This window comes from Glycine soja, chromosome 15 (genome assembly GCF_004193775.1).
Source record: "Glycine soja cultivar W05 chromosome 15, ASM419377v2, whole genome shotgun sequence".
Classification (NCBI taxonomy): Eukaryota; Viridiplantae; Streptophyta; class Magnoliopsida; order Fabales; family Fabaceae; genus Glycine; species Glycine soja.
The window spans coordinates 1,024,979-1,041,184 of NC_041016.1; the positions used below are offsets into that span (position 1 = coordinate 1,024,979).

A 16,206-nucleotide genomic window follows, 5' to 3' on the forward strand; every position below is an offset into this window, starting at 1 on the left:
TGAATTTCATAAATAAAATAGTATGTAACTTCTCTTAATATATGCTTTATCTCTTTAATTAAATACGAGAATTAAAAAGAATATTATTAATATTGGTTAACAGTACTCTATAGAGAAAAAATGTGTTATTAGTTTTTTAAAATAACCATTATTTAGAACATTTTTTTACACTAAACCTTCATATAAAATGTAACGGAGGAAGAGAGAATACACATTTTTGTATTGAACGATCAATTATATGCCTACAGAATCATAATAACACGTCTTCAGATAAAGTAGCTAGGATTCGTTATTAAACAAATTATTGTATAATGCTTTGTTAACTGTACCAGGCTTGATTTAAATTTTTTTTTTTTTTTACACAAACATGATGATGATTTAAATTCTATTCACGACAAATCCTTTATTTTTTTTTTTTGGATTGCAGTGATCATCATATATCTTGAATTTCGGAGGACAGTAGGGCACTATAATATTAACATTATTTCAATCAATTCCGGTAAGGATGATAGATGTTGGACGGATCCACATTCTCTACACACGACTTATAATTAATACGCTAGCTACGGTATATATGAATCTTAACTAACCGCAATTAAATAGTATTGTGATTAATGTTTTGCTGAAATTATATAAACATGTGTCAGAATCAAAGAAAGTTAAACAAGCCAACTTGATGAAAGATAAATTGTCTCAAGGATAGAGTAAAATTAGTTATTATGACTGATCAAAGAGACGTCTCGTCGTTAGGGTTACGAAATGTCTAAAACTGATCCAATTAGGTATTTTTCAACTTTTTCTTTTCTTTTCTTTATCTGCATGAAAAGAAAACAACAAAGCTAGAAACGTATTTTTCGACTTTAGTGCATGTTTCACTGTTTAAATATTTAATTATTTCGTTTCAGGGTGGTAATCCCAAGGTTAGATCTATACTTTCCAACAAAATGTTTATGATAAACACTAATAATCATTGTTACAAATTTAAAATATTTTTATTAAAAATATTAGTAATATATTTTACTGTGATTTTTATCACATTCTCTACATATAATTTTCATTTTTAATTCTTTAACCACTAATTTTTATCACATTCTCTTATCAGTTTCATATCTGCCTCATGTAATTAGCGCGTGATTTTCAAGCAACTGATAATACTAGCATCTAATATTAATGCAGATTATAGCTTTTCCACTTTCGGCAAGTTCTCATAGCATTTTGAGTATGCATGTCTTTCGTTTTAGGAATTTCTGGACCACGCCTTATTGCATGCTTCGGATTGAACTTCCAGGTTTCAAAGCCGTCATCAGTTAAATAAGCAAGTAAGGAAAGCGAAATACTGTAATATATAGCTAGTTATGTTATGTCAACAGTATAATCTAAAAATAAACTTTGGCTTTTAAATTATACATTTAATTATTATTCTATTGCTAAGGAGATGTTAAGTGTCAAAAAAGGTTAATTTAGTTTATAAGAATCAAACTAATATCTCATAAGAATATTATAGATTTAAATTTCTTTATAATATGAGAATTTTATTATTAAATGATTTATAAGTATCGTTGTAAACGTAAGTAAATATTAAAATATGTCATAATCTTGATAAGTTTTAAAATCAGACTCACTTAAAATTTTATAAATAAATAAAAAAAGAAAAAGACCTTAAATCCTTAACCGATCACGATAGATTCAACATGTGATAACAGTTAGAATTACGTTACTTGAACCTGAAAAAATTGAAATATATGACATCGTATAATTATATTGAGTTTAAATTCTCTTATATTGTTGAATAATATGATATGATTATATTGAACAGGAAAAAAATAGTTGTGTAATAAGACCTACCATAATTAATTGTAAAAAATATTAATTATATTATTTGATAAAAAAAAATCATTTCTTTGTCTCTCCAATATAATATGATTCTAGTGTTACTAAATAATATAAAAGATCTATATCTAATAACTATGAATTTTTATCTCTAACGTATTTTCTATTTATATTTTATATACACACATCTTTAAAATATACCATAAAATCCAAGCGACAAATTTTTATTATCCTTATTTTTGTGTTCAGGAAAGATTTGCTATAACAATTGACCGTCCTTTCACTCAAAGTATTAAAATCATCTAAAAAGCCTTATTAGATAAATAAAATGGTTGCGGATACAGATCTCGACGCGAAATGATATTTTTTCTAATAAAAAATTAATCAATGATATTAGTTGAAAGTTAAGCATCTCACATATGCTATAATATTATGTCTGTTCACATCCATTTTTAAAATTTGGTTTGCAGAGTTTAAATCGAGTCAATCTATACGTACGCGGCAAATAATTAACATATAGAATCAACAAGATGGAGATCTATCTTCAAGAATATACAGTCAATGCATCTGTCTCCAATTGTGCTAGGTGAACGTAACATATATAACAATATATTAATATACATATTGAGATGAACCAACTACTCACAACTAACCTATGTATTTCAAACCTTGTTAATTAAAGCAAATGTCACTCCACAACCGAGCATAAGTTTCCCAATTCTTCGACAAGGGCATGAGATTCACACCATTGTCCCACACAGAGTCACACGTGATATGGACTTGTTCCTAGGCAAGTCATTTGATCCAATTGCCCTTATATAGCTAGTTGATCTTTAAAAGTAACATTCTACCCCCAAATTAGCAAAATATAAAACTTACTAACAATATTTAAGTGTTCTAGTTTTTAATCAAAATCAAGTTTATTTATGTAACCAACATAAAATTTTAATGTCAAACTTATTGTATTATCTTCTAAAGATATTCCAAACAGCAAAATCACTGGGGCTTTGGAATGCTCAAAAGATGCTCTATATTTTAATTTATTATTTTAAAGGGAACAATAGCAGCCCCAAAAAGGAAAAAAAATAATTCTATTATTAATTTCATATACACAGATTGTATAATAAGTTTTAATATTTAATTTCATGTTTCCATGTCAGGCTTTTTAATTCTCTCTTGGTAACTATAATAAAGTTGTACAGTTAATATACTATAGAAAATGTGTTTGCTAGGCTTAGAATTTGGTATAATTAATTTTAAACTGTTAAATGTAATCTAGATTAATGTATAAAATAATTTGATACATAAAATATGTATTTTTAATTCAATTTCTATGTGATACCAATGTAAAATATTTATATTGTCAACTAATAATAATTTTAATTTTTTTAGACTGTCAATACATATATAATGCATTCACTGATAAAAATAAAAAATGCATTCACTGATAATATTAAGTTTGTTACCTAGCCATTCATTTATAACTTGCCATAATTAATTATTTAAAGCATCAGTTCAAAGATAATTTGTAATTTATTTACTATATATCGTATTCGACCCTTTTTACATTAAAAATCTGATGTTTAATTGTATATAATGTAAGTGTTGGCGTTGGATCTTTTTCCCTAGTGGTGACTGGTGAGTATTATTACACTAGACCGTTGAAACGAAAGAGTGGTCTCTTGGTGATACGTGTTGACCCTACGCGCTTGTGAAGAAGAATTGAATTACTAAGTGGGAAGGGAACATAGTCCACTAAGCACACAAAATAATCTTGCAATTCCAGAGATTGATGTCTTTTAATAGATCTGGAAGAATCACACATTCTGTGGTTCATTTCGCAGTAGTTAAGGTAAAAGAATTATTTCTGCTTAGTGAGACATACGCATGAGCCTTTGTGTTTGTGGTTCAAAACTGCCAACCCAACGACAAAATACATTTGAGACTGAAGGCAAATTATTATTGTTTTGTTACCATTCAAATTAGTTTTTACGTCAACTTTATACCCTTTATTATTGGTCTCTCATAAAACATAATTTGACGTGCACAACATTTCAAACTTAATTTGGGTCGCTATGTCTAAAGTATAAACCTGTGGCGGACCGGCATAGACAATGTGGTCTTACTGAGAAGCTCTATAATTTTAATATTCATTGAAATAATCAGAAAATTCATAAAACAAATTATGTACATATACCAAGTGAGTTGAAAAAAGAGAGACATGAGTTGTATCTAGAAGCGTAGAAGTAAGAGATTCAATAAAATCAGAGGTAGTAAAATCTAGTAAACATGGGGAATTAATGGCACACCATAGCTGACCATTAATTCTTTACTAGTTGGTTGCTTTTCCTCCATTTTTCTTCTTACTTTATTGATATTCTTCTAATTTTCTCGACAAATAAACATGTTTCTTGCTTTACCCAACACACTTTAATGACCTTTTTGGTTTGTGTCCCTGCTTTATCATCTTTTTATTTCCTAGGATTTTAATGAAACATCTTAGATACTTAATCAGTACTATTGTTCTTCAATACAAAAATGAAGTTTTATTTTGATAATTTTAACGACAAATTAAAATCAGTATTAAAAGCGGACACTAACTATTCAGATGAAATTCTATTTTTATAGTATTAGCTAATATTGTCTTTCTAGGTACATATACTTATGTGAATGAAAGAAATTAATCTTAGAAGTGGATGTGCGTTATACGATCTTAATGAGATGATCGACCACAGAAGGACTTTATTTCAGACCTACAAAGTTCATTCCCCCCTTAATTATTCTACATCATCAACAAAACCTAACAGCATAACAAATTAATTAACATCATTGTTATCAAAGATATCAATTATAATGACTCTAAAAAATAAAATTAAAAAACAATACTAATCATGACTTTTGCTGCAACTAAGTATACTGATTATTCATCCTTTTTTTTGTTTATAACTAGAATAAGTATGACAAAGTACAAAAACAGAAATTAAATAATGTAACATGTTTTCTTTTAGAATAAAAATTAAATGCGTACTATTTAAAACTGGTTGTGCTTCTAAATAGTGGAGTTCTATGATTACTTAATTAATTATTACAATGTCATCCTTTCTTTTCCAGTTTAATCCAAAACTGTAGGATAGATGTATTACAGTTTTTTTTTAAGAATAATCACTTTTTAAAAATAATAATAGCAATAGCATCATAGGATTAGAATAGATGTATCCTGGGTACCGACAAAGTAACAAGTATATAAAAAAAATAAAATTGAAGTCAAATAAATGTGGGCAAATATCTGAATTGTGGTAATTGGAGGGTGAATTAAATTTGAAAAAGATTTGAGTCCCCCAACAAGTATAGTGGGAGTTACACGCTTGAAACCAAATCCATTTTCCTTGCTGCGAGAAGTGATTATTGGAATCGACAAACAAGTGGGCCCAGACATGGGCTTGGGCCTTTCGCCACTTGTCATGCGTATGGTGGCACAAGACCCAGATTTATCGGGGGCCCACCATTGCCAATTTTGAGCTCATAGGATGCTGTAATTGTGGGTATAAACTATGCAATGTGTATTCCAACCCTCCATTTCCCTCAGATTTTTCTCCAACGGCCCATCAAAAGCCACGTACTGTACAACTATGTTTTGTTTCTCGAACTTTCAAAGATTTGAGGTGGAATAAAACATTATATTTTGTGCAAAAGATAATCCATCAACATCAAGATAAATGTTATAGCCTCAAATGATATTAACCCCTTCGTTTCAATTGAGCGTCTGGGTTTTTGAATGCTTGTTGAACTAAGTCCAAATATCATTATTCACTTTTTCCGCTGAAATGGACCACTTTTATAATCAAGGTGTAACTAGTCCATTATGAACTTACGGCCCATGTAGAGAACTGTTTGTGGCCATCATAATATATACTGATTAATTTGTTTTATATGTATACAAGTGATAGATGCGAAATTTGAGTTAAATTAATAGTATTTTTTGTCAATAATGATAATAATTTCTTTACTTTATTATTGTTTTTAATGAAACTACGAAGAAATTAATATTTGTATAATTTTTTATTAGCAGAAGTCAAAATAAGAAAAATTGAAGTGTTTTAGAGGGAAATTGATGAAAAATATGGAAGAAAAATAATTGAAGAAGAGTTGGAAGGATTGGACAGTTCACCCTATACATAATTCAGGCTCAGCGTGCAACTCTCGCTTAACGAGCAATTCCAGGCTTAGCGCGAAGCCTTACTCAACGCGCAATTCTCGCTCAGCGCCTGGTTTCGCTTAGCGCGCAGGTCAGACTTAGTGCGAGAAGGCCCACGAGGAAAAGCTCAATGCACGCTTAGTGAGCAGATGCATGCTCAGGATGAAGTCAATGTGAAAATTAAACTACTTAGTGCCTATATAAGGAGAATGAAGTAGAAGAAAAATAAAACCCGAATCTCAAAACTCTCTAGTGCAAAAATCCAAAGCCCGAGTCTCTCCCTTGGGGGAAATCTTCTTTCTTAACCATTCTCCCTTTTCTTGTTACTAGTCATCCATCTTCTTCTTTTATTAGTTTCTAGAGTGTAAAGTCTCTCATGGCTATGAAAGGCTAAACTCTTATCTGTTGGAGCCTAATAGTCAATGTCCTTCTAATCTAAATGTTCTTTTTATCTATTAATGTAATTTTAATTTCTATTGTTCTTTCCTGCTTTTCATTGTTATTGTTTGGTTTGGCCATCCATGCGGGTGGAATTCGGGAAAGCGGTTAATAGATAAAAACATTAATATTGCATCAATGGTAGTTAGGCATATTAGGCTCCAATATATTTGTATTCTAAAATCATCCTTCGCATTCATCTTTGTTCTCTTCTTGTTTAATTTATTATTATTATCTTTTTAAATTTAATTTCTTTCATTCTCTTTATTCTACTTCCTCTTCTATCGCTTACAAATTGAATATTTCTAACGTAAGTACAAACAAAGTTCATGTAAACTCGATACTCAGTTTTCTATTTTAATCTTTATTATTTATAATAAAATTTGTACACTTGTAAATCTGTTAACAACAAACAAATATAAAATCATAAAATTAAGAATGATAAATTATGATTCAACTAATTCATTGTTTTTTTTTATAATGATTACACTTAGGTTTAAACCTATGACAATGTGTATATTATCCCACCAATACGCTAAGAGTCAATATCTATATTGATTCAAACACTTATCCAACTTTTTTTTATGGATACTTATCCAACTTTTAAAACATTAGTTTTTGTGTATAGAAAAAGAGGAGTGCTATTTAGTACAAAACCTTCTTGCACGAATTATTTTTAAATAAGTAATTAAAATCTTAATTATGAATAAATTAAGAGGGAAAAAATAATTATAAATAATACAATTTTTAATTTCTTAACGTTACAACATTGGTTAACAACTTAACATTTATCATAAATTAATAAGTATAAAATTTTGGTAAGTTATTTAGTAAGTTCAACCAACGAGCGCAAAAGAAACTAATTTCATTCAACTTATTGAATTAAAGTTCGAATCATAATTGGTTGAGATGTTCATAATTAATGTGTGATGATATCTCTAACAAAATTGCTTTTAAAAAATAATACCTATGTTAAAAAAAATAATGATAAGTTTGTTCATTTAAATAGAACAACAAATATATAATATAATTATTGCAGTGAAAATTTTAATAATAACAATAATATAAAATTTTGTAAGATTTTATTAAATTTCAAAAATAAATTACTTAAATTTTAACCTTTTTTAAATTAATAAGCTTTTAAAAGAATTTTACTTAACTTATTTAATAAATAACTTTGACTTGATCTAACCTAAACCTAAGTTAAGTTATAACATAAACAACATACCCTGGGATACAAGGTTATTTTTAATTATTGATAGTTTTTTTTTAAAAAAATATTATAATACTCCCACAAAATAGTTTTTAACATAACTATCTTTCAAAAAAATATAATTTATATTACAAACTATATTATTGTCACATGAAAATTACTTTTAAAAAAAAATAACACGTATGGTAGGAATCATAGGAACAAAATTCTAAAGTAGCAACTTGAGGCCACTTTGCACATGTATTAAAACTTTAAAGCCCATTCGATAGTAAAGATATAAAATGAAACAGAATAAAATAATAATTATTTTTTTATCATTTTTTAATAAATTGTTTGTTATATGTGTGGAGGCGCAACAATTGACTAGACATCTAGGGCCGTGAGAGCAGTACCAAATCAAGGCAAACTCTAAACACTAGATATGACCTCAAAATAACAAGGGGGTCAAGGTTAGTCAGTGAGATGATAAGAGATAAGCTTCATTGTCGAAAGGAAAACAACCCGAATCACCAGCTAAGGCTCCTAAATGATTGCTCCTCAAGATATGTCCCAAGAAAGAGATAATTTGGAACTTAAAGTTATTAATTATATTCTTTTTGGAAATGAAAAATCCATATGATATGATAATTTTCTCCTACCTCTTGTCTATTACAATTGTTTTAGTGTATTTCTTTTATTAGTTTAAGCATATTATCTTATATATATGACACCTTCTAATACACATATAAATAAGAAAAACATATAAAAATACAAAATTTAATTAAATCAATTTTATTCAAATCACGTAAACAAATCCACGTGAGTAAAATAGTCATATTCGCTTCATTGTTACAAAATAAAACTCATTAAAAATATTTCCAACTCAAAATAAGACTGTTCAAATTTACAAAAGAACTAAAGTTAAGGAGTGAAATAAAATAAAGTAAAATAATATAAGTTAAGGAGTGGAATAAAACAAAGTAAAATAATATGTTCAAAATATCGTGCAATTGAAAGAGAAACACATGCTCCAATGTCACATCTTATCAGAACATTATGTTCTAGCGTTTTCTAGCACGAGATTCTTTAAAGTCATCCACCTAATCATTTGTTCCTGCGAATACAAGGTTCGAGATCATAGGATTCAAACACAAATAACACATAGAAAGTGATTTATCACATTTTTAAATAAAATATGGATAAGCAAAGACATGGGCAAAATACATTATAGAAATATTTATCACATAGCTCAACCAATACAATGTGCGTCACTTCACCACTTTATCATTTAAAATTTATTTTTCAATCACCAATCGCATTATACATGAATCACACACTTGACTCAAGACGTAACAACACTTACCAATTTCATAATAAATAATTCAAAGACATTATGCAATAATTATACTAAGACTCAAGCCTATATGCAATGTGGTACCATGTCAATGAAAAATAACATTAGGTTGTTTAAGAGTACATAAGAAGACACGTCACACAATGGATATGTCAAGTCACTCTCACTAAGTAAAATCATAAGGTAACCATTCAGGGTCATTCTATTTTGTAAGAATGCTCCAATTATATGGGATCAACATAGGCTTAAAGGAACACTCGAACAGAATGTATTTACCCTCAAGGCTTAAACTCCGAATAATATGTTAAGACATCACCTTACTAATTCAGGTTTAACCCTTAAAATAACTTTTGCACGTAGACACTACTCATGAATTATACAATACTCACGACCTCCCACTTGTTTTCAAACAAGTTTAACACATTGTGTTATAATTTAACACCTCAATTTTCTAACTTGGAACCCTACACTTTCCTTTTAACGCCTCATACATAAACACATTTCTCAAGGTAAACACTAATCGGGTTCTTGTATAATTCTCAACCCACAACACAAGTAATATCGCATCAAGTATTAACCACACACTTCTTCACAACCATATCTCATGCCCACAATTTAACATCTCACAATGTCACAATCCAACATCACATGTTCACGTGTATCTCACAGATTAACACATGCTCAACTTGCCACTTATTACTCAAACTCAATCACAAATTCATAATCCTAAAACGATATGTCATTATGCCCCATGTTTACCTTTAAGTGGGCTCACGTGTGTAGTCCACCAACGATAGCGGCATCTTTAATGGTTCCCTAAGATTCTTCAAGTTTTTTCTCTAGTTGCTCTACTAGGATTTTCAAGCGTTAGAGAGAAGGAAAAAAGACTGGAGTCTCAATTTCACTATGTCTCCGTATGAGGAAAATTTCTCTCTTTACAAATATTATTTTGCAAATCCCAATGGTGATAATGTGTGAACGAGTTCCGAAAGTGCTATCCAAATTTCAGGACGATCCAATGGTCAACGAGTTCGAGATCCTAATTTTACTGGAACAAGTTTAAATGTATGTGAGAAAAAGAAAGGATTTTGAGAGTGGAAGAAGGAAGAATGAATTTGGAAGGAAGAGAGAAAGTAGAAACATGTGGCAAATGTACAAACTAAACTAATATATCTTTATTTATGATTAGGGTACTCTAAGCCTATTATTTATTCCATTTTTCTTTATTTTATTATTTTATAAAAATAAACTCTATTTTACTCCCTATCAAATGAATAAATAAAAAAAAATATTTTCTAAAAGTACATATTTATTTTATTCACCTTAAAAATATTACCTTAATTAATAAAACTATTTATTTATTTATTTATTTATAAAAATCTCATTATTTTTTAAAACTCTATTTATTTTTAAATAAAACTTTTTTTAATTTATTTTATGAAAAACAGGTGTTACAATATATATTTATGATAATTTGAAAAGTAAAATTAAAATATATAAGTATTTAATTTTTTTCAAACTTTTTATAATTTTAAGAAGAATAATTATGTGATTAGAAATTTATTTTGTATAATTTAATTAAAATTGTTTTTATTATTTGTAAAAATGAAAATCATTTTTTTAAAAAACTTGTACGTAAAACAATAATTTTCTTATTCAAATACAATTTGTATTTTATTGTATCATTATCTAGTCTATGTTAAATACAAGGTATGAAATCGCAATATAATATATAAAGATGTGTACCAAACATTAGATGAAATTAATATTTATTTTATTCTTATCTTATATCTCTTATCTCTTGCTCTCATAACATATCTCATTGGATCATATACTGAACAACAAATTGTTTCTTATTGTGTACTAAAAAAAGACTAATAAGTAGTATTTGGTCGATAAAAAAATATTAGGAATATTTTCTGCCGTTGGATCAACTTACCCTCGCATCATCAAATTATGAAGGAGGCGTTTCTTCAAATCTAACGGTAGAGAAAGCGCGTGGATCAACACGACAGCACACATCTGACATCAACGTTTCCACTTCCTTTCTTTTCTAACAGAGACGTGTTAAGTGATACAGACGTTTTTTTTTTTTTTTTTTTTTTCTTTTCAATTATAGATTACAGATAATAGTATTCATTTTCATTTCATTAAACATTTGTTCTCTTTTTGTTTGTTTAGTAAAAATCGAAAAATCTGAAGCAAAAGAAACGGCAGACACAGTGAGCTTAGAATCATTCAGGTAAAGACTTTCTTCCTCACACTCACATTCCCTAATGTCTTTTATTATTTTCACAACTTCAAGTTGTTTTCAGTTTTCAGGTTTCGTTTCGATTTTATTTTGGTTTCGGATGTCAAATGTTTTGCTGTTTCTGTTGTGCGGATCAGAGTGTTTGTTGCCTTTAAGAGACACAGATTAATTAATTTCTTAATGAAACTGATGCGGTGGGATTGGGTGTTGTGTTTAACTCGAAATTAGGATTTACTAGGTTTCTTGTTCTGGGAATACTCTTTTGTTCTGAATGCACTGTTACCTAACTTAGTAACTATTTTGTGAACATGGATTTAGTTCCTAATGCCATGTTTTTTATTTTATGCTGAATTCAAACCCTTAGTGGACTACTTTTGGAATTGGTATTACATATTGTTGTTATTGGTACTAGATCTTCATGTAAATGATGTGCTAAATAATCTATTGTTATAAAACGCACTATTGTGTTCTCACTTGCAAGATATAGATTACTTTGGTTAAAACAGCTTATAGGAATAGGGAGAAGCAAGATTTTAATATATAAAGTTATCTATCTGTGGTTTCCTGATTAGGATAAAGGTTAATCTCCTTTTTCAAGGCCCCGTGCAAAGGTCTTGCTACATTTGGTTCGGAATATTATGGTGGAATTATATACGTGATCAAGACTCAAATCTGGAAAAAGTGCAGACTGCAAAGCTTGTTGCTACTAATCTATGCCTTGTTGCGTTCTACTTTTCTGATTTAGATGGATGTTACTTCCCTGGGTTCAAATAGCAATACCCAAACCGACCAACACCCTTTGTTGATGGAGCAGCCAGAAACCCATAATGGTCATCAGCATGTAATTGACATTACAAGGAATGGTGAAGCTCTAACTACGTCATCTCGTAATGATCAATACTCTGAAATGCATTTACCACAGAATGAAGATCAAGCAGCTGGGGATGCACAAAATTCCAGTCATCAAACATCATCATCTTCTGCACCCAGATTAAACTCTAGAAATTCAGCTTCATTGAGAAGAGGTGAGGGATATGGTCATCATGGAAGGAGTCCATTGAATTCTGGACTGTGGATTTCTGTTGAGCTTGTTGTCACTGTGAGTCAGATCATAGCATCTATCGTCGTTTTGTCATTGTCCAGGAATGAAAATCCCCAGGCCCCATTATTTGCATGGATTGTGGGCTATGCATCTGGTTGTGTTGCCACACTTCCCATTCTCTACTGGCGTTTTCGAAACCGTAATCAAAGCAATGAACAAGATACCTCTCAAGCATCTCAAGGATCTTCTGGAAGCAATCCTCCAGATCGTTCTTATAATTCCATCCATGTTTCTCATGTCTCAGATGAGGAGAATGGTCATGCTACACGATCAGCCTCAAGAAACACTATAATGCCTGGAGCCTTTACTTCTAGGTATTTTTTTACCCTTTTCTTTCTTTCTTCTTTTTGTTTTATTTTTTTTTTTTTTGGGGGGGGGGGGGGGGTGGGGGTGGAGGGGGGTGGGAGAGATTAGTCCTGGTATTTAGTAGTTGCCTTTTATTATCACGAGTATCACACCTTTTTAATCCCCATTGATTAGATAATGATATAGTATGCTGAATGCTGCCTAAAACAGACGTGTAATGGAACTAATTTTCCATCTTAGCATGATAAATGAAACATCTGTATTATGGATGACTTTTTTTCTTTGCATTTTCTAAAACTCTTACATGCTAGTCTTTGAATTTTTCTAAATTAATAATTTTGATTGTTACACTTTTTTAGTACGCTCTACTAGTTTGTTGTTATAGGCAAATAACCTTATTCCTGTGATGTACTTTTGCCCAATATTTGTTGGGGAAAACGTCGGCACACAACAGAATTACCCACACACCCTAGGGTTCTTAGATCGAACACACTTTTGGGTTTTTATTCTTGCCTCTATATATAGCTAAACTGTAATACAAAAATCAAAATGCTATCAGCATCATGATCTTAGACCCAAACTATAACATCCTAAATATACATGATAAGAACAATACCTAAAAAATATAACTACCAAATTGCTAAAAAACACTTTCCACCCATTGCATTCATTTGAAATTTGAATTGCTCTCCCAACAATATTCATCCTGGGTGGAAATGGGATTGTGGTTAAATGCAGAAGTGAATTTTAGCTAATTGAAAGTGTCCAAGAAAGGGCCAGAGAAGGACCTGTGCATAATAGGTTTTCCACTCCCACATCATAGACACTGACCAGGCTTCATACCTGACCATGGTCTAACATGTCCTGAATTATATATAATCCTCTTCATCTTGTTCTATTTTTGAATTAAAATAAGATTCATATATTTTATATAACATACTTCTGGAAGCAATTGTTATAATGTTGATAAAAGTTTGGATATTTATTGTAAGGTACAGGATGTGAAGGCAGATTTTTCAGTAGTGACATTTCTTTTTGTTGATGATAATGATAGTATGATTGCAGTGGTTAAGTTGTAGCATCTTGTTTCCTCTGAGGTTACTGATGTCAAATTCCAACTAATACAATACATTGCCTAACTTTATCCACATCAAAGAAATGCACTAAGCAGAGAAATTGCTTGTTAAATTACAGACTTAATGAAACATCTTGTAAGCTTCATCTAGAGCTTGGTGACTGCGGAAGATGGAGGAACCTTAAAATATGTTGAAGTTGTAACACTATTTCCTCATCATGCTATTGAATGACAAATCAACTTAATACAAAACCTTGATGCCGAATCTAATTTTATCCATGTTTAATGAATCACTAGCACACTAAGCAGAGAAATTTCTTGCTAAATTGCAGGCTTAATGGATTAGTAGACCATTTCAAGATGGCCCTGGATTGCTTCTTTGCAGTTTGGTTTGTAGTAGGAAATGTTTGGATCTTTGGAGGTCACACTTCTCCTTCTGATGCTCCACAATTGTATAGGTACTTGTATCTCATTGTTTTTGCTCAACCTGTATTTTACTTTCTCGAGTCTTCAAATAATCTGGGCTTCATTTCATGCAGGTTATGTATTGTTTTTCTTACCTTTAGCTGTATCGGATATGCAATGCCATTTATACTTTGTGCAACTATTTGTTGCTGCCTACCTTGTATAATTTCTGTTTTGGGCATTCGAGAGGATTTTTCTCAGAATAGAGGAGCAACAGTAGAATCAATTAATGCGTTACCGATATTCAAGTTCAAATTGAAGAACAATGAAAATGGTGATGACCAGGATGTCAATGCAGCTATAGATGAAGGTGGAATTTTGGCTGCAGGGACAGAAAAGGAGCGAATGATTTCAGGAGAAGACGCTGTAAGTCTAATGGTTGACTATATTGTTTTAAAGTTATGAATTGTAGGTTTTGTTATGATTTGTGATCCTGTAATGTGGAGAATGCCACATCTTTTAATGGAACTTTGATAAATTTCTGAATTTTGTTGCAGGTTTGTTGCATTTGCTTAGCAAAATATGCAGATGATGACGAGCTTAGAGAGTTACCTTGCTCTCACTTTTTCCACGTAATGTGTGTTGACAAATGGTTAAAGATAAATGCAACCTGCCCTCTTTGTAAAAACGAAGTTGGTACGAGTAATGGAGGGTCCCCTTCAGCCTGGAACTCCAGTACGTAGCTGAAGGCACGTATCCCCCATCAAGTTGCAGCTTTTCAAGTGTACATCATCAAACTTTTGGATTCTGCTTTCAAGGTGAGATCCAAGGATAGATGCAAATCAAGTAATTCCTTTAAACATGTGATGTTACGTGCTAGTGAAAGGTTGAGAATGTGTTTCTACCCGCTCTGGTCACCTCTCTTTTTGCGCTTTTTTCACCGGTTTTACATACTCACCAAGTATTGTTTGTAGAAAATAGGATGTTTCAAATCTTTCTTCGTTTATCAGTTCTGTATATATAACAATTTCTAGTGAAAATGTTAATTTTTTTTTTTAATTTAAAACTGTAAAATGAGCTGAATGTTTTTGTTAAATGTTACTATTTTTTATATCGCGATGATGATGTCAACCCAACCACCTGCTTCCACTAGCTTGGCATCGGTTCATATTTGTTTGAATTTGAAGCATTTATTAATTTTATTTTTTTCATTCGATGTCCTAATACCACCTACTTCAACTAAACTTGTCTTATCTGTTTGAAGTATAAACATTATCAATTTATTATTTTAATCATTGGCCCGTTATAATGTCAGAATAAATACGTGCTTTCACTGCTTTGTATTAACCTGATCAATTTACTATCAAACTTATTTACCACATACATATGCAATCATCAATTTAAACGAGCTGCAGAAATAAAAGGAAGGCCTAAATATGTTTATTATAACTTCATTTTTTTAAAATTTTAGTTCTTAATTTATCATTTTTTTTATTTTGGTTTTTGTACGTTGATGTTTTTTTAATGTCTTTTAAGATTCTACTTTTTTATTAATATTCTCTTTAAGTTTACGCTTATAAAAATCATAATTAAAGAAAAAATTGCAAGCTCACAAGAATTAAAATTAGAAAAATAAACTTTACATGAATTAAAAATAAAAAAGTATCAATTTATTAAGATTAAAAATATATTTAAACCTAAAAATAAAAAAGTATCAATTTATCAAGATTAAAAATATATTTAAATCTAAAAATAAAAAGTATCAATTTATCAAAGATTAAAAATATATTTAAACCTAAAAAAAAATAAAATTGGCACTTTAGGTTATTTTTGGTAAATAGATTTGATATTTAATTAGATTGACATGAGAAAATATGCACCCAACTTAAGTCGGTGCAAAATATGACCATTTTTCTCTGACCAAAGACTATCTTAAAAAGAGGTCATATAACTTACATTATGATTTATTTTTGGCCAACAAATAATTGCTATGCAAAACAGCTGAATTTTAAAAAAAAATCTAAAGACTAAAGGTATGAATAAAGACGAAATTTGATA

General features: G+C 30.0%; 1 protein-coding gene across 2 annotated transcripts; it reads left to right on the forward strand.

Moving 5' to 3' along the window:
- Positions 1-11,141: 11,141 nt before the first annotated feature.
- LOC114388462 (E3 ubiquitin-protein ligase At1g63170-like) lies at positions 11,142-15,284 on the forward strand. Of its 2 annotated transcripts, XM_028348959.1 has the most exons (5): positions 11,142-11,251; positions 11,833-12,676; positions 14,076-14,201; positions 14,283-14,574; positions 14,706-15,284. In XM_028348959.1, exons 2-5 carry the CDS (start codon positions 12,006-12,008, stop codon positions 14,889-14,891), a joined length of 1,275 nt encoding a protein of 424 aa, XP_028204760.1. In that variant the 5' UTR covers positions 11,142-11,251; positions 11,833-12,005; the 3' UTR covers positions 14,892-15,284. The 2 variants fall into 2 exon arrangements, with proteins under 2 accessions (XP_028204760.1, XP_028204761.1); XM_028348960.1 differs by lacking the exon at positions 11,142-11,251 and having other exon boundaries at positions 11,276-12,676.
- Positions 15,285-16,206: the final 922 nt, after the last annotated feature.